This window comes from Delphinus delphis, chromosome 2 (genome assembly GCF_949987515.2).
Source record: "Delphinus delphis chromosome 2, mDelDel1.2, whole genome shotgun sequence".
In the NCBI taxonomy this organism is placed as follows: domain Eukaryota; kingdom Metazoa; phylum Chordata; class Mammalia; order Artiodactyla; family Delphinidae; genus Delphinus; species Delphinus delphis.
This window is the reverse complement of record NC_082684.1, coordinates 113,977,724-114,000,526: the sequence shown is the minus strand read 5'-3', so window position 1 is coordinate 114,000,526 and position 22,803 is coordinate 113,977,724. Positions and strand designations below refer to the sequence as shown.

At 39.0% G+C, this 22,803-nt stretch overlaps 1 protein-coding gene across 1 annotated transcript in view; it reads right to left on the bottom strand.

Annotated features, from left to right (window-relative positions):
- Window positions 1-22,803, bottom strand: part of MCTP2 (multiple C2 and transmembrane domain containing 2) — a 251,663-nt gene that overhangs the window by 64,257 nt on the left and 164,603 nt on the right. Inside the window, exons 15-17 of the mRNA XM_060003640.1 lie at window positions 21,303-21,404; window positions 19,073-19,147; window positions 16,651-16,770 (exon numbers count right to left, since the gene is read on the bottom strand). Coding sequence (XP_059859623.1) covers window positions 16,651-16,770; window positions 19,073-19,147; window positions 21,303-21,404 — 297 coding nt within the window. The remainder of the gene's footprint in view (window positions 1-16,650; window positions 16,771-19,072; window positions 19,148-21,302; window positions 21,405-22,803) is intronic.

The following is a 22,803-nucleotide window of genomic DNA, read 5'->3' as shown; positions in this document are numbered from 1 at the left end:
GAGACTTTTAGACTGTATTTTTCTAGATAGAGGTTTTGTTGACATTTATTTTCCCCTTTTGACTGTATAATGGGATTTTTTTAAAAACAGAAAAAAAATGATTCTAACTTGTATTTATGCATGCATTCCTTTCTAAATACATCATCATCTTTTCCCTCTTTTAAATATAAAGTATTTATTAAAATCCCATCATATTAAGGTTTGTATCATGCTACCGGCCACTCTACACTTTACATTTCTTGATGATTCTAAATAAATGGGAACAAGTCAATCACCTGTAGCCCAATAAAAATCCTCATACCACTCATAGAGGCAGAACAGCTACTTTAAAAAGTAGAAAAGCACTAAACTAAATGAGACAAAGAAAACATGTAATGTGCTGCAACTATTGGCTTTTTCACCCAGAATGATCATCATTCCAGGTCTAGAACCAGACAGTAAATTTCTCATTACGCGTTTTTGCCGAAGCTAGCAATTGAGCAGTGGAGAGTCTGATTTTGGTAAATACACCTTTCAAAGTCATCAGCAAATTATCTGCTCTGATTAAAGGATGTTCATGTGACTTTGGTCACATGAACATCAGGCTGCAATTCTGACTAAAAACTTCAACTGAACACTTAAGACTTATTCCTTCATATTCACAGAAAGATTGGATCAGAATGAATACAGGAAAAACGCTCTGGGTAATAAAGCAAGTGTATCTAATTAGCATTAGCACAGTGATGGAATAAAGCAGTTCACTGTATTAAGTTCCTCCACTTACAGCTTTATTTCTGGCACTCAAAGAAGCAGGGTTGCAATATGTTCACATTAAGCCTGCAGTAGCTCTTTACATGTTCAGTGTGCTTAAAATAGACTAAGGTGCCTTAATTCGAGAACTCTCCCACAGGGGTTAGTGAGCAATGCTCTTTATAGCAAAGAACAATTCCCTTAGGAATTGGATCAAGAATGTCTTGGATGGTCTCCCATTACTCGGATAGACTACCTATTTGCTTAATCAAAAAGAAAATTGTGCTTGTATCAGAGCCACACATCCTTGCCACTAAAAACAAAACTGATGCCAAGTTTGGATCTTCCTTTCCTTTAAAAATGCTCTTAGGAGTCCTGAGTTTATTTTGATGAGGAATCCAAGCAGCTTTCCGACAAAGCTGAGACATCACTATAAACCGGGAAGGAACACAAAATATGGTCTTTAAGCACGTATGTGCACACATACATACACACATACACTCACACACACACACACACACACACACACACACACACACACCACTGACATTCAAACAATCTTCTGCTCACCAAAATAATAGTTCAAATCAAAACCCAGCAAGTACGAATTCAATTTTTGGCCTGTTATGTTTAAAATCTGTTGCATCATGTAAGTAAATGTTCCCAAAACAACCACCAAAATTCCTGAAACAACAATGATCCTATTTAAAGATGCTGTGTGAATTTTAATGTTTTTCTTTTCAAACAAAAAATAATAAGTTTGATGACACGAATAGAAAATAAAGTCTTCCTCAGCTTTTTTAGGATCAGATTCATTTAAGCACAGAATGAAAATATTTTAAAAGGCCCTTTAAAATCCAAGAGGCAGATGTTCAGGTAAAAGCAAAGCCAGGGGGCTGTTTATTTTAATAAAGCTATTATATGTGCTGCTCCGAATTAGGAGTGGCACTGAGACTAGGGCATGTCTAAACCATCACCACCTGTTTGCCCTGAAAAATCAATTAAAGTCACACTTTCACAGCACGGCCTTTCTAACCAATAAAACTTAGACAGCTTCATCGTGAGACTTGAGTTGCTCGGAGGGAATGTACTTGAAACCCAAACCCTTAGTCTCACATTCCTGCCCTGCTTGCATTCATATAAACGAACCACAGTAAAACTAGCCTTCAGGGGCAGTGGTAGAAATCAGAGGGAGAAAGAGACGAAAACAGGAGAGAAAAAGAGAGAGATTCTGACTTCTATTGGTTTCATACTGAGAATCATACCTCCTTTTGGTGAATTCCTTCTTCAAAGGCTCTTTTTTCCCCCCTTTTCTTTTTTTATCCTTCAGAACAGAATCCTGTGCTACATTTTCTGTGCAGTAGAAGAGATCCAACTTTGCCAGTTGAAAGCAAGGGCAGGAAAGCCATCCCAAGTGTTTTAGTAATTAAACGAATATGCATAATGAACCATATGCCCAAGGGGCCTGTTCTTCATGTGGGCCAGATTTTTGTTTGAATTTTTAATTTTTATATACAGATGAAACATTCAGTGTAATCTACCAACAGTGCAAGGGAACATACAATAAGACGAAGTGCGAGGGACAGTCTACATAGGAGCAGGAACGAGAGACACTGGAGAAATTCTCCCCTGAAGATGTTGATTCCAATGTGTTTTTCCCCCTCTAGCAATAGTTCTCGTCGTCTGCTCAGTCTTCAGGAGACACACATAACGCATACACTGACAGCTTTACACAATATGAGTAAAATACAGTGCCGTCAGCTGAAAAGTGTGAAAATCCCGTGGGAGAAACAAGGATTTCTTAAAAAAAAAAAAAAAAAATCCATCTACACCCATCATTCAGACTACCATCTTGAATTACAGGGAATCCTCCCAAGTCTCTTTTGGAAGCTACATAAATATATTGCAGGCTCTAGGCCACATATATTAGCAATTTGAACCGATCTAAGAGGAATTCTTACCTCTCAATGATGCAACTGCACATGGTGGGCGGAATATGCTCAGGGTGAAATGCAAGCTTGCCCTCCCCACTCCTACAGAAAGGCAGACTATGAATTTAAGGAATGCAGTATCGTATCTGCAACATACAGATTCCCGGGATTTCCTAAACTCCCATCATGGAAGAATTGGTAAAAGCTTCCTTCAAGCTTTTCAGTGTCATTTAGAAAATACTAAGTTAAAATCAAAGCAATGTAAGAGATACAGAGTCTGATAAAATTATATCTCAGCTTCCAGACACCACAGAGGAATGAGTAAGCATTCTTTAATACGGAGAGGAGAGGTTTTTAAAAATGTGTTTGCACAACGTATGAAATTTATAATGATGGTTTGGACAAAGTTATCAGGTCCTACGTGTGGGTCAGTCTTGTACATGCCTACTTTAGGATAAACATTTCAGAATGGAGTGTGTGTGTGTGTGTGTGTGTGTGTGTGTGTGTGTGTATTGGTGGGGGAAGCAGCACAGAGGAAATGCTAAAGTCTACTATTCTTTACTTCTTTAACGGAAATAACTTCAATGCAAAATGCCACACTGGCCCTTATGTCATTGAGAAAAGATTATGAAAACAAACCTAATCAAAAGTCAAAGTGAAGCCTTGGATTTCTTTCAGCCCCCCTTTTTGAACGTGGATACGCTGTTGTTTTCACAATGTAAACACCAGAGATGGAATGCAAAGCATTTAAAGAGCAAGTCATAATGGAGCTGTAAATAACATCTCTCCTTGCTTTCACTATTAATTCAGAGTTTATGCCTTTGACACTGGCGAGGCTACTTGATCTAGTGGTCTCAGTGGAAAGACAGATAAACTTCAACTGCAGGCAGAAGACAAAAATTGACAAGGAGCATCACCTTTCCTGACTGTTTAAATCCTTTAAGGAAGTGTCGGAGCAATTAGAGAGGGAGTGTAATCTTTGCAGAGTGCATTAACACTCATCTGACCTCCCAGACAATAGATCAGACCTCAGACACATAATGCTTCCCTAAGGCTTTTTAGCCAGTGTATTTGATCTCTTAGTCACTGCGTGTGTGTGACTATAGGTATCGTCCATGTAGAAGGCATTATTCATTAGCACTACTGTCCACTGGCTCCAACACTGGACGGCAATCAAGCAAAAAGCAGGAAAATCACCAGAATCCACGGTATTCGGTATTTCCTGTATCCACTATTTCATGTATCTTTAAGATGGGGGGTGAGGGTGAGTCCAGACTTCTGGAAAATCATCTTTCACCATTCTCTTATTATTTTTTAAAGCTACAGACTTCGCTCTGTAAAAGTGAATTAGTTACATTAATCTGAATAGGTCACTGATGAGCATCCGGTGTGTGTGGCAGGGGTGGGGCGTGGAGGGGGGAGGTGACCTCCAAAACACTGGATGCTTTTTGTCTATAAAATGAACTTCGGAATAGATTTGTTGATAAAAAGCACCATGGGTGATAAACAACACTGTGATATGCAAAAGAAGGCAAAGGGGGGAATCAAATAAACTCCTTGCACTGCAAGCTTTTAAATCTTCATCTATCCTGCAGGTTACGCAGCAGGACACACTGGTAAGGCAATAACCTATTTCCTGATGAACACATCCTGTTCCAACTGCTAATCTCACAGTGGAGGCTTGGCTTTTACCATTCATTATAAACATTTTCAAGAACTGCTTACCACGATATATTTTTTAATGGATTAGATTTTGGTCAGTTGCTAACAGAGCACAGAATTGAATATCCTTTATGTGAAGGCAGCAAAACAGGTTTTCCGAGGGTCTGACTTGCTTTCCACTCTTCCCCCTCATGAGTAATTGGAATAGCAATTGAAACAGAATATTAGAAGGCTAGAAGGTTTCTTTTCTTTTCTCTTTTTCCCCCTCTTCTATTATAAGAAATTCTGTATTCGACGGTACAGTATACAAGACCTTATTGGTTTTGAACTTCACCATAAGACTTAGTGAAATGTTCAGGAGACAAAGACTGAATTTCACGTAATTTGCTCAAGACCATCACAGTTGTCTGTTGATGACACTCAACATCTAAAGCCTAAAGCATTTAAACCAAAATAATTACATTTGCTAGAATCAAGGCAGTTCCCCTTGAAAATGTGCACTGCAAAGGTTTTTTAAATGAGGCTACATGAAAAGACGAGAGCTGAAAATTAGCTTTATGTTTAAGCAAATCACTTTAGAGTTTGCATCTTTGAACACAAACTTAAGAAAAAATGGCAAATGAAAACATACATTCACAATAAGCAATTTAAGAACTTTTGAACCTCAACTAGCAGGAAAGAAAGATCTACTGAATGTTTTAACTTTGCTTGAAGAAAGCCTAATATCTAAAATAAAATAATTGAAAAAGTGTTATCACATCCACTATGTAATTTCTAGTGTTTTCAAACAAACTCTTTATGTTGCCTTTTTATTGTTGGGTAAAATAAATAGCTTTCAAAGAATTTGTGATTCCTCTCAGATTAAAACTAACCTTCAACAATTAGCTAAGGAAGGAAATGTCCTCTGGAAGCAACTGATTTGATACTCTGATACACAAGCAAACACTGACACACATACACCCACACAGCACTACCCTTATACAACTTAATACTCAATAGCAAAAGATTTTATGGACCTAACTAATGGCACAGGCATCAAATTTTAGCTATATGTTAAAAAAAGTAAAATAAAAATTAAAAGAACAGGCTTAAAATGGTTATTTGTCATATAAAATCTGGACCAGCTCGGCAATAACCTAGATCTCATCTCTTGTGCATAAAGATGAAAACGCCATAAAATATCTGAGAAAATTTTTATAAAAACAGAGATTACACAACATGGAAATTTGAATTTTTTCTAATGTAATGATTTCGGCTTGTAGATGACTGTATCAAATTAAAAATAAATTACTGAAATTAAAATCCCCAAGAAACAGTGCACAGAAACTTACTTTGGGATTTTTATCATTTATGAGATTCTATCGCCACCTGCAGGACTGTCTTTAAGTAAACTCCAGCAATGGAAAGGCTATTTGCTATCCCTTCTCTTTTTTTTTTTTTTTTTTTTTTTTGCGGTACGCGGGCCTCTCACTGCTGTGGCCTCTGCCGTTGCGGAGCACAGGCTCCGGATGCGCAGGCTCAGCAGCCATGGCTCACGGGCCCAGCCGCTCCGCGGCACGAACCTGTGTCCCCAGCATCGGCAGGCGGACTCTCAACCACTGCGCCACCAGGGAAGCCCTATCCCTTCTCTTTTCCCTTTTCCTTTCTCTCCTCTTCCTCCTCCTCTGCCCCCCTCCCCCTTGTATATGTTCGTGCGTGTGTGTATGCACATGCACAGAATTTCCTGGAAATCAATTATTTTTCTCTTGGAATGTGTACATTACTAAAAGCCTAAAAATCATGAAATGCAAAATAAAATGTATGGAAAGAGGTATAGGCGACTGAGGCCACAGGTGGCTAATTTTTTAACAGCTAAACACACATCACATTTTCCTATTTTGCAAAGTAGAATCTGGAGCACAAATTAGCCTATAGAAATTTCCTTACCAGAAATGTGAGGACTTCAACGGTTTCCAAGGAAAGCCACTTTTGCTACGGAATAATTGACAATAAAGTTTATAATTGCATGTACCTGGCTTATACCAGAGCAGAAGAAATGTTGCTATTGGCAAATTCATGCTTAGTATTCTGTTGCTCTTTAAACAAAAGATAAAATTTGAGACAGTATTTCACTAAAAGTGTTATTGTAGCCCAATAAAGTAAGAACAAGTTGAACAGCAGAAGTCAAAACTTAAACACCCAGAACATGCAAGCAGATTATCATCATCATCCTCACGTCATCATCTTTAGCGGCAGCAGCACTACCCCTCAAGTCTTAATGAGGAAGATTCATCTGCTGTAAGAAAAGCCCACATGAAGTAGCAGATATTACAGATATTTGTTCCTCCAGGGCATATTACCCCTCTGAGTAGCAGCTCTCCAGACTTATAAAATATTTTCCAAATGTAAGACTTGCAGAAAAGTATGTTTTAAAAAAATTTTTTAATAACCCAATCTGTGGACACTGTTTAAATACAGCTCATACTCATGAACTAAAACCATAATTGCAAAATTTATGACCACAAAAGCCACACACTGTAAAAATGGTATAAGGACTGAAAATCCTCTGTTCTAACAGGCCAGGAGAAAAATCACTTTCCCGAAGCCTTCAGTTTCTTCCCCCATGAATGAACGTAAAGACCCTCTGACTTAACATTCTATAGCTCCATGCTTTTCCAGACTTAAAATCGTAGCCATGGAGGTCTCAACACCAATTGAGCTAATAAGTATATTTCTTTCTTTTTATTTTTCCCTGACAAAGTGAAGTATCCCTGGCAACGAGTGGAAACAAAAAAAAATTTTAAAGCTAGGCCAGATATAGAAAAGTCATTTTAAAGGGCTAAAAAACATGGATTTGGGTTATAAGAAAATCCCAGGGAGACTAAAACAGTCTGTAAACACTGTACAGGAACATCGTTTAAATGATGACATAATGAACTGGCTGTTTGATTTAATTGTCTTCCTATCTTTTTAAATAAAATTGGGAGCTACAGTATCAGTCCAATGAAAACTACCCCCTCCAAATTAGCGCTGTTATTTCAAAAACCAATGATACAACTCCAAGCTCGGCAGAGAGGTAGCAAAACACAACTTCCTGAATTATAAATCAAATGGCAAAAGTAAGACACAGTATAGTAAACCCTAACCAGACCACAAAGAAGGTTTCTCTCCATAAACATCAGATCAGGCAGCTAGAATGATTACCAGGCTCTCTTGTAACTGTCATCTGTGGTGGGTCTAATTACAGGCTGTCCGGCAAGCATGCCCGCATCACACAGCAATAAAAGGGCCAGCGGCTTGCCAAGCCCAGTCAGACAACGGAGAGCACGCGCCACCTGATGGGGAGCCCCAAAGATCAGCCAGAGAGACTAATAAAGATGACAGCTTCCAAACAAATGACAAAGCTCGGACCACCAAAAAGGCAATATCAAATTAGCCCGAAATGTAAGTGCTGAGCATGGTTCTTCAACAGATCAAAACTGAAGCAGGAAATGGGTCCTGACTGTTTTCAGACACACCAGCACTCTATTCCTCCCTTCCAACCCTCTCTCTTTTATTTCTAAATCTTCTTTTCCATTTTTGCATCAGACAAAATGTTTGCACATCCAGGTGTCATATATAGCAACAGATGGAGTGGGGGGGAAAGCACTCAGCTCTGTAAGAATCAAAAATAAATCCCTCCAGATTCAAGGGCTGTTGATCTGGGTTAGAGATTTGCCAACCCCTCTCCTCCAAGTCTGCTTACTGTTGACTGTCTTTTGGACATTTTGCTGCCAATTAGCACCATCACCACCCCACCCCACCCCCGCCACCATGGGCAGGGTCGAGAAAAAGGTGGGAAAATGCACATCAGAAAAGATTATGATTAAGTTGTTCAGCTGTCTTTGAATTTTACCCTCTGGTGGGGTCATAGATTGCTACGGTCAGAGGAGTAGTTGGAATACAAACAAACAGTATCTGGTAATAGATGGTCTGCATGAGTTCCAGTATTCTTCTAAGAAGCATTGATGAGATATCTGCAATGTACTCAGCACCATCATAAGCGGTAAGGACGTACACACAGATAAAAGACTGGTCTCTGTCATTCAATCTGTAGCTCACAGTGTCTTAACATAATCCTTCAATCATACGGCTACGTTACACTGAATGATTTTTTTAGCATATGACATTAACCTGAAATATTAAAATAAAATCCCTCCTATTTTGATATAAAGAACTTAATTTATTAGGTCAAACATGAAAAGTACTATCACAGCCTTAAAGGCAGAATCACATAATTTGGAATTTGGTGGTTCCATGCACATTAATCAGCCCTAGAGATAGTTGACCCTTGTACATTAATTACATGACACAGAATACAATTGTCTGCATTTCTACCCCATTCTCGAACAGGTCCTCCACATCCTTTGCAATGAAACAGCAACTCTGTGTGTGTGTGTCTGTGTGGGTACCTGTACCCACTTCAGTGAAGCTTTCAGCAACTGTGTGTGTGTGTTTGTGTGTGTACCTGTACCCACTTCGGCGAAGCTTTTCTCTGAGTTAGGAGAGCAACACCCTAACCTCCCAATAGTTATATCAGCTAATAATTCCTACCCACATTTGTAGCTCACTTTATATGTTTAAAATAGTTCCATGCTTATTATTTAATTTGCTCTCCAAAGGGCAAACTTAATTTTTCTTATGGTGTGCTTTATTAAGTAAAAGTGTACTGCTTTGGTTTCAAATATAAGAGGAGGACAGTGGAGGGAAGCTGGGGGAGAGAAAGAAAGGGTGCAGCAAAGGAGGTGGAGAGGGATACTGGGGAGAGGCCGGGAGGCTGGCGGATGGGGTGAGAAGGGAGAGAGAGGGAGAGATGAAGGGGGGAAGAGAAGAAAAGAGGGGAGGACGACAGATGGTCGGATGACTTACTATGATCATTTCATCTCTGTATCTCAATATCTAGCAGTGTATGAGACACTGGACAAACAATGATTGTGGAAAGGGAGGGACAGAGGGAGGAAGAGGGGCAAGCTTGAAGGAAGCAGTGAAGCACTGGTTTGGTCAAGGAGGAACATGATCACTGAAGTCTTTTCTTCATCTAAGATTTAAGCTCCTAAATTCAGGATCAAGTTCAAATTAACAGTAGGGTATCTCTGGACAGCAGAGAGAACTAGACTGAGTTCTCTGGAATCTGTAAAGGACAATGGCTCCTAACCAGAAAATTCACAGAAGGCAAAAAATGTGTACTTGCAAGTACATCTCAATAGAAAGCTTAGGAAAGGCAGCAGGTAGAGACAGAGAGTCTCCATACAGGGCCTGGACCTATCAGAACCATTCACTTATTACCCAGCAGGGCCGTGCGAAGACTGACAACATATGCTATTCTGGGATTTTAAAACATGAAGATTTAATGCTTACTATTCAAAATTGGCATGCTCCAAAATACCAGCTGATTTCATTCAGTATAGCTAGGATTCTGCCTGGAAATGCAATTCAATTATAAAGTTGAAAATATAAACATGAAATATACTAAAATAGCTAAGAGTGTCCTTTTAAATTTTCAATAGATAATCTTTTAATGCAATTACTGTAATTTTATTAAATGGCATAATTAGTTAATGCCTGAGAAGTTGTCAATAGAAGGTGCAATTATGTTGTAAAAAATTATAATCACAATGTGCAATAATGGATTGTTCTTATGGAAAAAAATACTGAAAAAGAACTTTAAGGTATTTTTAAAAGTATGTTAGGTAGTCCACTGCGAAAAGGAAGATTTTGGAAATCATTGTACAAATGTTAAATAAAACAAATAATAAACTGGCAAATATTTTAAGCCTTTAATGTAATATATTTATACATTTTTGCATGTAAGTATATATACGTAACATTTAAGATGCCTAAAAAATTTTCTCCAGACAAAATGGTGACTGTAACTGTGGATTTTTTTTCAGTTTAACTGTTAATCTTTAAGCAGCAACCGCACAAACACCCACCAAACAGGCAGTGATGCCTGCTGTGCACATCCGATTGTGACTTCTGGTGGATGTGGAAACAGCCACCAAAAGTTGAATCAAATGCAGTGCATCTAGTTGTGAATAAACTGGTGATAGAATTTTTTTTTAAAAAAAGAAAAATTTTTTAGACCCAGTTAACACATAAATATCTAAAGCATCAAAAAGACAACTGACCAGCACTATTTAAATCGTCCAATCTGAAAACAAAACGTCCAGTGTAATTGTCATCTGTACCAAAGTAAGTTCAATCTGAATGTCCTGTGGGCCACAGAAGGGATTATAAACAGGGACACTCCACAACGTCTCATGAAATTTTTATCAAATCTTTCTTAGGAAACTTTCAGCAGCGAAACTTTTTGCTTCCCAAATGCCCTCTGCTTCTCAGTGTTTTGTGTGTGAGTGTGTGTACGCACATATGTGTGTGATGGAAGGGTTCGTTCTGTTACAGTTGTTATTGTTTTTAAGTTCAATGTGAAATCATTTCACACTTCTCAAAATTCTAGGATCCCTAAAAGCTAAGAATTCTATATATGTTAAACAGGGGCTATCACTAAGAAAGCGGAGAATTGTATTTTAACCCTATTGGGGAGCGGGACAGTTGATTGACGCTTTAAATTATGTATCATATTGCAGGCCCTGTCAACTCTGAAGAATTAATTCTTCATTTTCTTACAATCCAAAAATGCAGGAAAAAAAGTCACAGATGTTAAAAGCATAGCTTTATGAAAATACCCATTGATATATGGTAGACTTAGATTGCTTTTTAACATCAAAGGTCCCAGTAAAATTTTAATAAATAAGGAATCCATCAATGCCCCCATAGACTCCTCTCCCTCAATGCAAGAGGCGAGGGCCTTAAAGAGTGGTGGAAAACCAAACTACATAAATGCAATCCTTTTTGGCAGCATTGGGAGACCTTTGCTATTAAAATAATTTTCTGATGATGCCAACTGTCAAGTAAATGTTTCCTGCCATATGAAAAAATTTATGCCATAATATAACCTTAGGTCTTTTTATAGACAATATTTGGGGCTTGTATATAAAGTACAATTACCCAAGAGAAAAACAAATCAAAAAGACTCATACAGATGATTGCTTCTACAATACAAATACCACAATGCAAAATTATCTTTTGAAAACAAACTCAATTCCTCTTAACTATCATCAAATAACGTATTTGCACTAGACATGGGAATATATCATACAATAGAGCACCCTTCCCACAGTAGAAATATGAGCCAATTTCTCTGAAAGCCACTGTCTTAAGATATTTTGTAGTAATTTACTAATGTAGATAGTTACTCATCTCCACTACTAGCCCTTATTCTGAACAACCTGGAACTCTTGAAGATCTGAAAACTACAGATTCCTTCCATGGCTCCTTCCTTTAGTTGTTTTCACTCTTCACTCTCCCCTTGAAAGCCCTTCAACATCATCTAAGAGCTTCCTCCAAAAGCGGGAAAAGATAACTCAGACCTCAATTTAGGGCTTAGCCTAGAACCAAGCACTGAGGTTTTCCAGACCATCAAGCTGAATTCCACGGATGTCATAAGCATGAGATTCCCATGGTCTGGGCTGTTCCCCAAAGATGCCAGAGACATTTCTACCTTTCACTTCTTTAATTTTACTCCATCTCTTGTGAATATAATGACTACGTCTGAGAATTATTCTTACCCATATAATAAGGACTTCTTTCTCCCAAAGCATCTTGGAATAGGCTTAACTTCCATTTATAACATCTAGATATTATACATATCTGAAATGACTCATATGGTTGTCCCTAGAGCCATTATATCTATCTAAATACAAGGATCGTGATCACTGAATCCTGGACGTCAATGACAGGCAGTGTAGCCCAGTGTTTACATGCATGGACTCTAAATCCTGATGGTCTGGGTTTAAATCTCAGCTCTGTCTCTTAAAAGCATATGAGCTCTGACACTTTAACCTTTATTTAACTTCTATGGGCTTATTTTTCTTATGTGTAAAAAGAAGGAAATACTGATCCTGGCATCTACATCAGCAGCTTGTTATGAGAATTAAGTGAATTAACACTTATAACATGCTTTAGGACAGTACCTGACACATAGTAATCACTGAAACAACAAAAGCCATTAATTATCCCTAGAGTTCAAAGCCTGTGACTGGGAATGACCACGGACATGTATACAAAATACCACGTATATTTACAAATCCATTCATAGGGAAATATACAGATGTGCTTCTTCTAGGCATGATGTTTCAGTTATAGGCCTCTGTCCATAAGTTGATATCTTATATTCATTTATCTTTCAATTGGAAAAACTGAGAATGTGAACTTTTGAGTGAAAAACAATTATCTTTAGCTTAAAGCAAGTAAAGCTCGGAAAACACACTAAAAAAAATCTAGAAAACTTAGAGGAAGGAGAAAGACTCAAAAGAGGTAATGACACGGGGAGAGGGAAGGGTAAGCTGTGACGAAGTGAGAGAGTGGCATGGACATATATACACTACCAAATGTAAAATAGATAGCTAGTGGGAAGCAGCCACATAGCACAGGGAGATCAGCTGGGTGCTTTGTGACCACCTAGAGGGGTGGGATATGGAGGGTTGGGAGGGAGACGTAAGAGGGAGGAGATATGGGGACATATGTATATGTATAGCTGATTCCCTTTGTTATAAAGCAGAAACTAACACACCACGTAAAGCAATTATACTCCAATAAAGATGTTAAAAAAAATTAAGCCTATAGAAGTATGATTTGGAATCTGACTACTCTAAACAAGTCCACATTCAGTGACCTACTGTACAGCACAGGGAATTATATTCAATACCTTGTAATAACCTATAATAGAAAAGAATCTGAAAAAGAATAGACATATATATATATATATATATATGTATAACTGAATCACTTGGTTGTACACCTGAAACTAACACAACATTGTAAATCAACTATACTTCAATAATAGTCCACTTTTAATTTCTTACAATAACAATGAATTAAACAGTATATAGTAACAGTCACGTGGCAGGTGTCAGGAAATGGAAGATAACTTTCTTCTCTTAGTATTGGGAGAACCACCACCCACGTTAAGTGGAGAGGGGATTAATCCTCTGGTGGGGGAGGTTAATGCTTAGACAGTCTAGCAAGATAAATTTTCTCATGTTTGTTCATCCGCTTCTGACCGGACACCACAGGACCTAGATCTTAACAGGATGCTTTCCTTTAACTCCTGCTTTCAACAAGATACGGTATATTCATACATACATCCACAGGATCCCTTAGAAAATGTATGGCTTGCTTTCATAAAGTCTTAAGATTAACAACCAGAATATACTAAACATGATCCTATAACATTCCTGCTTTGTATCAACTGAAAATAGAAACATGAACATGATGTTAGTAAAGCAATTTCATGTTACCTGACAAAACAGAAGTGAAAAATTCCTATGTTTCTGCCCTTAGCTTGTGGTGCTGTACCTCTAGGGGAAGGAAAAGCCCCAATGGAGACGGGTTTAGCCAAAACAGTTCTTTTCACACCTGTGCAGTGAACCCTCAAAGAGCACTGATCCTAATTTCTAATAGAGAAAGGCCTTCACATGCAGTCCTATTGTTTAATAAATTCTTGGCTTAAGACCTTGCTTCAGACCAGCACGAAATTGCTCTGCCCCTGAAATGCCAAGGCAAGTGGACGAAGCATGAACAAAGTACCACATGGATGGATAAAGACCCGGAGCAGCATTCTGTCCTCAGTAGATCATAGGAGAACATCAGTGTGTACTGTACCACCAAGACAAACACAGTGTTCTCAGTAGTGGAGTGAGGGAGCGAAGCCAGGCTTCAGCAACACAGTCTCCCCATTCCTCCCTCTCTGGCCCAGGTCACCCGAGGATCCAACATTCTTCAGAAAGACAACCCTGAACAGAGTCCTACAGAGTCAGGGGCACAGCCAGTGGCAGCCCACAGGCCTGGAATCACCCATCAGCACTCCACAAGCAGCTAGTGTTAAGTCTGTAAGCAAGAGCCATGAAAGCAAAAATGTTTTCTGAAAAATATGAAGGCTTGGCTACCCCTGATCTTATTAAAGAAAATAAGGGAGGCTACAATGAATTTTTTATTTTATCCTAGAATGTATTTTTCTTTATATGTTCTCGCTTTAAGAGCAGAAATAGTTTTGGAGTGACCATCATGATGGTAGCAACAAAAACATTCTCTAATGAAATTACACATCATCAGCTTAGGGAGGGGAGATACCTACGTCTCTACATCTGCAGTATCTCTGAGATCCACCATGGCTGGTCAAAGTAAATGTGAGATAAACATTCAAAAGTAGAGTTTCAAATGAAACCAGAAAACTAAGTGTATCTGAATGAAGCTGTCTTTATTTCAGTACCTTCAGGACAACCTAGAGAGAGAAAGAACGGATGCACAGGTGTCCCCCATCCACACCTGCAGTGGGGCCTCCCACCGTCTCATAAACTCAGGTACCCTTGCAAAATTACATTTTGGCAAACCAGCAAGAAGAGCTCTCCTCTATCTTTCGTTCCTTGGGCCTCAGGGATTTTAAAGGAGGATGTGCTAGCCTGCCTCTGGCAGCCAGCCTGGCAGAGGGCTGTGCGGTACGGTGTCAGCAAGGAGGGTCCACTCAGGTCCCAGGCCATGCAGAAGTGGCCCCAATGCCAAGGCTCCCTTCCCGTTTAGAAGCCCCCTCTATGAAACAACTTATTTCTATTCATTGTTGTAATCTTTCTTCAGATCAGGCTGACAGCCCATTAATCATTTCTGTCATCCCCCTACATAATCCAGTGCAACAGATCTCTGTTTTTCTAAAAATCTCAGTGCCAGAAACTAAGCTCGAGAAAGAGGAAATCCTTCTTCCTCCAAGGGACTGGCCGGGGTGCTGACTGGAAGAAGCCACCAATCATGTTGACTTGCCTCGTTTGCCCAGAATCACACAGAACATTCCCTGGAAAGTTTGTAGAGAGGATTCAGGTGGGAAACAGAGGCAGGGAGGCTGAAGAGGAACCCAGCACACGAAGCCCCCAGCTGAGGAGAATGTGAGAAAGGGAAGCGGATAAATCAGTGCCAAGTCAAAGGCAGATAGGGATTAATAAAATCCTTCTTAATTTTGTTATCAAGCCCAATTGTTCTAGCAACTTTAAAACAAAGAAAAAGTATATTAAACGCCAAGGCCGCAGCCATCACAGGGCTTCTACCTCCTGAACCAATGAAAAACTAACATTAACTAAAGATAAAACAAAGTGCTAAAATGGCTAAGAAAAAGCCTCTTATGGAGCCAGTATACAGCTTGCATTAAAGGTGGGAGTGACCTCCAACCCACTGACCTCTAGGACTGATTTTTTTTTTTTTAATGTGGATAAGCCTGGTGGGTAAGAGAGAGCATGGATGATAGAAACCAGAAGACAAAAGAGCCGTGATCATGACTCAACCACTCACACATCGTATTAGGTCCTACTGTGATCTTTGCACCGTGCAGAAGTTAATGGCATAATACAAAAGGCACAAGATTAGCAGTCGAGCAAATTGGTTTCTCCTCCCATGCCTGACGCTACCAATCTGATCAATGACAAGTGCCTTTACAGAGGAGGGAGGATGCCCAGAGATGTAAAGTGAGGACATTATACTAACTTTCGAGTCCTTACAAGATTCTTGGACTCTCTGGTTGACCTAGGTGGTTTTAAGATCTCATGCAGTTCTGAGATTCCGTGATTTTATTATGCTCATAAGGAAAGGCCAACTCTTATTATAAGAATGTATTTCACAGACAGTGGTTCTCCTTTGTGGTGTTGAGTCAACTTGTAATGTGTAGTAATCAGTTACGTCTCAAGAGGTTTGATCTGAATAAATGTTTTTTTTATACCAAAGTTTGCCAATGATTTACTTAAAACATAAATTAGAGCGATTTAGTCTTCATTTAGTTATGTGATTTTTCAACTGCCATTTTTCAGAAAACACTGGCCCTCATGAGTACAGAAGGAGACAAACACATTGTGGGTACTATACAAATGGTTTATAATAACCACCACAAAAACATTTAAAAATGCATAGAACGCTGGCTCTCTTTACCTTATCAAGAGATAGTATATAAGTATGATTTGGGTAATTTAAGGGATTTCCAAGGGTAAATCCGACAAGTATGGTCTTGGAAAGACACCTCCTACATAATCTCCTATGTCATAATATATTTTAGAAAGATGAATGACTATCCTTTTTTTTAAAGTTTCCTTACCAGTGTAAACTTCAGCTATGTTGAATGTGCCTCATTTTGCTTCACGTAAGTAAAATAAAACCCATCTGCATTTGGACTTGGGGCTCAGAAGCAAGTAAGTTGAACATAAAAAAGGAAGCTTACCACGAATGCTACTGTACTTCTCAATGTGGATTCCCACCGGAAGCAGCTTGTAAGGAACTGTACTGTATTCCAGACTGTCATGGTGAGTCTTTTCACTCGGTCTACATCTCTTGATAAGATCTGATTAAAAAAATGGAAAACAGAGAACTAGGTTTAAACACTCCAAATATTCTCTTTAGATCAGACAGCTTGGTCATTTAAATTATATTCTGTATAACTGCCAATGAACAAAACAGTAAAAATGAAGAGTCCTAATACTTTCTCTAAAGTTCATTTTTAAACTATGATCATCCTGGGAGGAAAAGAAAATCCAATGCATTTTATAGCTCCTTTGAAGGAGAATAGGCTGTTTCAATAATGTTCAGCACAAAACTGAGCTGGTAAAAAATACAGCAGTCAGGGGACTTCCCTGATGGCGCAGTGGTTAAGAATCCACCTGTCAATGCAGGGAACACGGGTTCGATCCATGGTCTGGGAAGATCCCCCATGCCGTGGAACAACTAAGCCCATGCACCACAACTACTGAGCCTGTGCTCTAGAGTCTGCGAGCCACAACTACTGAGCCCACGCGCCACAACTACAAAAGCCTGAGCATCCTAGAGTCCACGCGCCACAACTACTGAGCCTGCGTGCTGCAACTACTGAAGCCCGCGCACCTAGAGCCCGTGCTCCGCGACAAGAGAAGCCACCAGTGAGAAGCCCGCCCACCGCAACAAAGAGTAGCCCCCACTCGCCTCAACTAGAGAAAGCCCACACACAGCAACAAAGACCCAACGCAGCCAAAAAAAACAAACAAACAAAAAAACCCAGCAGTCAGGCATGTGAAATGTGTGTGTGTGTGTGTTTGAGAGAGACAGAATGGAATGAGGGACTATGTTGCTTAGTTTGGAAGGAAATGGGTAGATTTACAGTAGAAATGTACATGTACTCTAGCTCATCTAATCCAGAAGAAAAAGTCTATTCTATAGGAAAGTAAAGCTCTGGAAAGGAAATCCGGCTCTCCTACCTCTTTGCTGTGTGACCTTGGGCCAGTTTCTTAACCTCTCTCTTATTCAATGGGGTTGACAGGAGTGCTAACCTTGTAGGTTGTGAAGAGAATTAAAGGGCTTAGAAGAGAGCCTGGCACATACTAAGTGATTTTAAGTATTTGTGTCATGAGCACAAGTTTCAACTTTATAAAAATCTGGGGACACTTAGTGCTGAGAGGAACTTGGGGAGAAACCTAACATACCCCAGGGTCTCAGCCCCAAAACTCCCGGTGCTCTCAGAGCCCAAAGCCACCCAACGCGGAGGTCCTGTTTGGCAAAGGAAATGTCTTTTCTCCCAGTTGTAGGTAGATTCATTTCAATTTGTTTGCAAAGCAGCTGTGCCACCTACCTCAACTCAGGTTTTAACTTTCAAGTAAACAGAGCAAAAGGCAATAATAACAACAATAATAAAGCCATTTACTCAGATTACACAAAATAAATATTACACTCAATGTTACGCAGACCAAAACAAAACATTTGGACGTCCCCTTCAGAAGAGGTTTAAGGCCTTTCCCGAGTGTGTCCAGAAGTTCATGGGAAACCAAAGGATGATGAGATGCCTTTATATTTAACTTGCTTTCTGTAATCCACAGCTGCTCACCCCACAGGAAGTGGTGGAAGTAATAAACACTTTAAAAAGGGGACACTTTGTTCTTTGCTACACAACTGAAGAGGGACAGTAAGTACAGAGTGAAATCCTGAACTGTGTCTGAATAGGACAGGGAGGGGCTCTGAAAAGAACTGTAAAGGTCATGTTAAAAAAAAAAATAAAATGTGAAACTTCCTCTACTTGGCCCTGATCTTCACTTTTTGTTGAACTGATGAGAGAGGAGTTAAGGGCAACAGGCAGAGGGAGTGAGAGTTAACAGGAGGTAAAATGCCAACACAATCCAAATTTAGGCAAAAAAACGTGGTAGGGGCAGGTATCAGTGAATCTGAGGCTGGACATCTCGAAAGATCAACTGGGTTAATTCCATGATGAACTCCACTGGCAGAATGCCTCCCTGAAATGTTGAAAGATGGAGACTAAAATGGCTGTGATTAAAGGAGGGTAGGTGGGGCAAGTAAGTTTAAGAGAAGGTTTATGGCTTGATGCTCAGAATTTTTGTTTAAAAAATGGTTCAGGGGATGAATGGAGGGCTGACACCCTCTGCAGCATCCAATAGATATGTTCTGAGTCTTTCCCTTCTTACTGAGCCCAACTGAAGTCCTTGTCTAGGGAGAGAAGGAGAGATAGAGGAAGGAGTGGAGAGATGGGGAGACAAGCGGGGAGAGGGAGGAGGGAGAGAGGAAAACAGAGAAGGAGGGTGAGATGCAACCAAGTCATGACCAGTAAGTACTCCGGGTGCTGGGTGCCGACTGTACCAACAAGCCAGTTTACTGCACTGACCTACCTTTTTGGACAGCTTGCGGCTATCTTCAACAAAGCGCTTTTCTCTGGGAGTAAAGGTCCGAATACTTGCTTTGATCTAGAAAGACACCAGTGTTAAAAGGGGCAGCATTGAGATGGACTTCACTCTCTTCTTTTTCTAATGACTGAGAAGCTCTGGAAACCAATACCTTCTGACCCTAAGGGTGCGGGGTTAGGGGTTTGGGGGGTGGCAGAGACATGGTGGGTACCCGGAGCTCTGCATGGGTCTCCGGAGTCTCATTTCATGAGCATCACTCGGGTAGGTCAGACTGGAGATTCCAGAGTGTTGTTTCCACGTTGCAAATCAAAGAGATATTTTAAACCACTGCAGAGATGGGGCTCAAGAAGTCCTCAAACCAAAGTCTCTAAAAAAGTAAAACTTCCTTTCACATCAAAGTTTTGAACTACTCTACTCTTTGCCAGTAATACCTTGCATGTGAAAATCAGTTTCCGGCTTATAAAAACATCTTTTCCAAAGAGAATCTCATTTCCTCTCAATGATCCAGAAAAATAAGTAAATGAGTCATTTTAGCCCAGCTTTTAGGGAATAAGCTGAGGGTCAGAGAGATTTCATGGTTTATCCAAATCACTAAACTGAGGAAAACCTGAAAGAACAAAATTCAAGTCCTTCTCCTCTACATCAGATGGACAACTAGAACATTACTTAACAGTGTTTAATTTAAGGCTGTTTTTCCCCCTAAAACTCAAGTTTTACCTGTGTGCATGGTCTATATACAAGTACCTGCCAGAAGAAAAGAGGAGATGAAGGGTGATCTGTGTGCAACACACACATATGATCTCCTGAAGGGAAAGGTTAAGAAATGGGGAAAAAGAGGAAGTAACAACAGACCCCATACTGGAGGCTGTGCCCAGAGTTCTAACATTCCCAGGAATAAAATATAAAACTTCCCTGCCATTGATTTTATGAATAATCTCTTAAAGATAGTAAACAATCAGCAATGCAGCATCGGGATAATTGAGAAGTCAGAAAGATCTGGATCTGGATCCCGACTCACTCATTTATCAGCAAATCAGCTCCCCTGTTTAATTCCATTTGCTCATCATAAGACGGCATTCATGATAGCTAGGGACCAGGCTTATTGCGGGGATGAAATGAAATAGTATCAGAGCCTGGCCCATCGTAGATGGCCAATAAATGGCAGCCGTTCTTCTAATTATTGTAAAAGCGCCATTATGCTACATTCATTTACCCCACTAACTGGATTAACCTGTGCTCTCCCTTCCCTTTCTAGAACTTACTGCTGATACTATGACAAGGAATGCTCACAGCTAAGTAAGCCATGTCTGCGCACGCCTAGGGATTTCTGCTCCTGGCACTTGAATAGTATGCCCATCTAGAACCAACTGTGCTAATTCGCAAACCTGTTTATGCCCATTTTACCTGTTACTATAATTCTATATTAATTATATAAATTATTGAAATACAGATCAAAAGACTTGAAATCGATGTTGCTCTAGAAAGCCTTGAGAAAGGTCAGTGACTAAACAGATACTGCTATTGAGGTGATGATTTTATGGAAAAATAATCAGGAGGAATTCCACATTCAGATTGTTCTGTGAGTGTTTTTTAAAAAATATCTCTACTTTCAAGAAACTGAAATTAGAAATCATAGATGTTACGGGTGTACTTATGCAAGGAATATGCTGTAGAACTAAAAATAACATGTCCATGCTATTTAAAAAAAGGTTTTAGGCCCACACCTAAAAATTGGCAAGTGAATGTAATATTTATGTATTTTATTTATACTAAACTAAAAGTTTAAGATACATTTAAAAAAAATCCTCCTTTAACTGTAGTTTTCAATTGAGTAACTACCTGTCTTGATAGTGTTGGACAGCAGGACATCTACTATAATAATTAAATAACACGTGAGAGGTTTGAAGATCTCTCTGTCCAACAGCCAACTGTTGCCTCGGAAGAAGATTAAAGGTAATATAGCTAAGAACCTAATTTTCCTCTTATTTTTTTTTCCCTTGACATTTATTGAGAATTACACACCATCAATTCTCCTGGTCAACAGGATTAATACCAGACTGTCCAGCACTGATTTTTCTTGGCTCAGTTTTAAAACACTATTTTCTTTGTAGCTGCAAAAATTCTGAAACATTTTACATTGATTTGAATCTCTCCAGGCTGGTCACCTTTTACTTTCCATAGAGAGAAGCTGGGACATATGTCCAGTTAGACCTACCGGATTATATATGAGGTCCATCTCCAAGTAAATAACTCCTTTAAAAGCTTGTTCTAAATCTTTATTCTTCAACACGTAACAGTTTGTCTGTCCGTCTCGAATCTGTCACAAACAATAGATAAAATACAGACTTTCTATGGGATTTAAACTGAACGAGCTGACAAAATTGAAAATGCAGAACATATACACAGATGAAGCCAATATTAAGCAAATATTAAAACTATGTAAATATTAAATCATAAATCAACTTTTAATTCTAGAGTGCTGCTATAACTGATAAGAAGATAAAGTAACCATCACCAGGCTGAAACTGATATACGAGAGGAAAATTAGTGGTACAAATCATTACTAAGCCTACCAGCGTTTTCATTCAAAAATCCCAGAGGTTAAACATTTTTATTTGTTAAAAAATGATGAATATTCTACAAAATTTCTGGCAAGTACTACTCAAGATTGCCAAGGTCATGGGAAAAAGGAAAAACTTGGAAACTGCCACAGTCAGAAGACTAAGATTAGATGATAAAATGCAATGTGGTACCCTGGGTTGGATCCTGGAACAGAAAAAGGACATTAGTGGAAAAACTGGTGAAATCCAAATAAAGACCAGAGTTTAGTTAATAGTAATGTACAATGTCAGCTTTTTTTTTTTAGTTTTGATAAATGCATCATGGCAATGTAAGATGTTAACATTAGAGGAAACTAGGTGAGGATAGATGGAAACTCTGTATCACTTTGCAAATTTTCTGTAAACCTAGAATTATTCCAAAATAAAAAGGTTATAAAAGAAGATGTTTTATTTATTTATAATATGGTATTTTATTTTATAAAAATATTATAAAATATTTTATAAAATATTGCCTTGTAAAATATTGCCTTATAAAATATTATTTTATACAAATATTATTTTATACAAATACTATGAAGTATTTTAAAGAAATGAATAAAGGAACGAGTTTTCTAAAAATGACCAGTGATTCACAGCCAAGGTGCAATGCAAATTAAATAAATCAGCACAGCTAAAGTTGAGGTCAAAATACAAAAACATTTCAAAAGAACAATGTGCTGATAAACCTACAAAATAAACAACTTCTTCTGATCTCTCAGCCAAGCATGTCACATCAATGCCACATACCAATCTACCTGTGGACCCCAGCGTGTGAGGCATCTAAGAAAAAATCCCCTGTATCATTTTGGAAATGACTTGGCTCCCATTATGGCATCTTATTTTCAGATTTGATAGCAGCAATGCTTATATTATAGAGAGTGGTAGTATATGCGTTTTTAAACTTCTGGCTTATTCGAAGCATATCTGTTAACTCCAACAGGGCAGAGCAAAACTTGAGCTGACCAAAAGCTCCATTTGGGATTGCAATGATCAAACATCTGAAATAACATAGGAAATTTGAGGGCATGAAATCTGAGCCATATTTTAAATGACTATTGCTGTCACTACAAGAATCCAGCACAAGTGTTCTTATAAACAGTGGTGGAGATGAGTCGA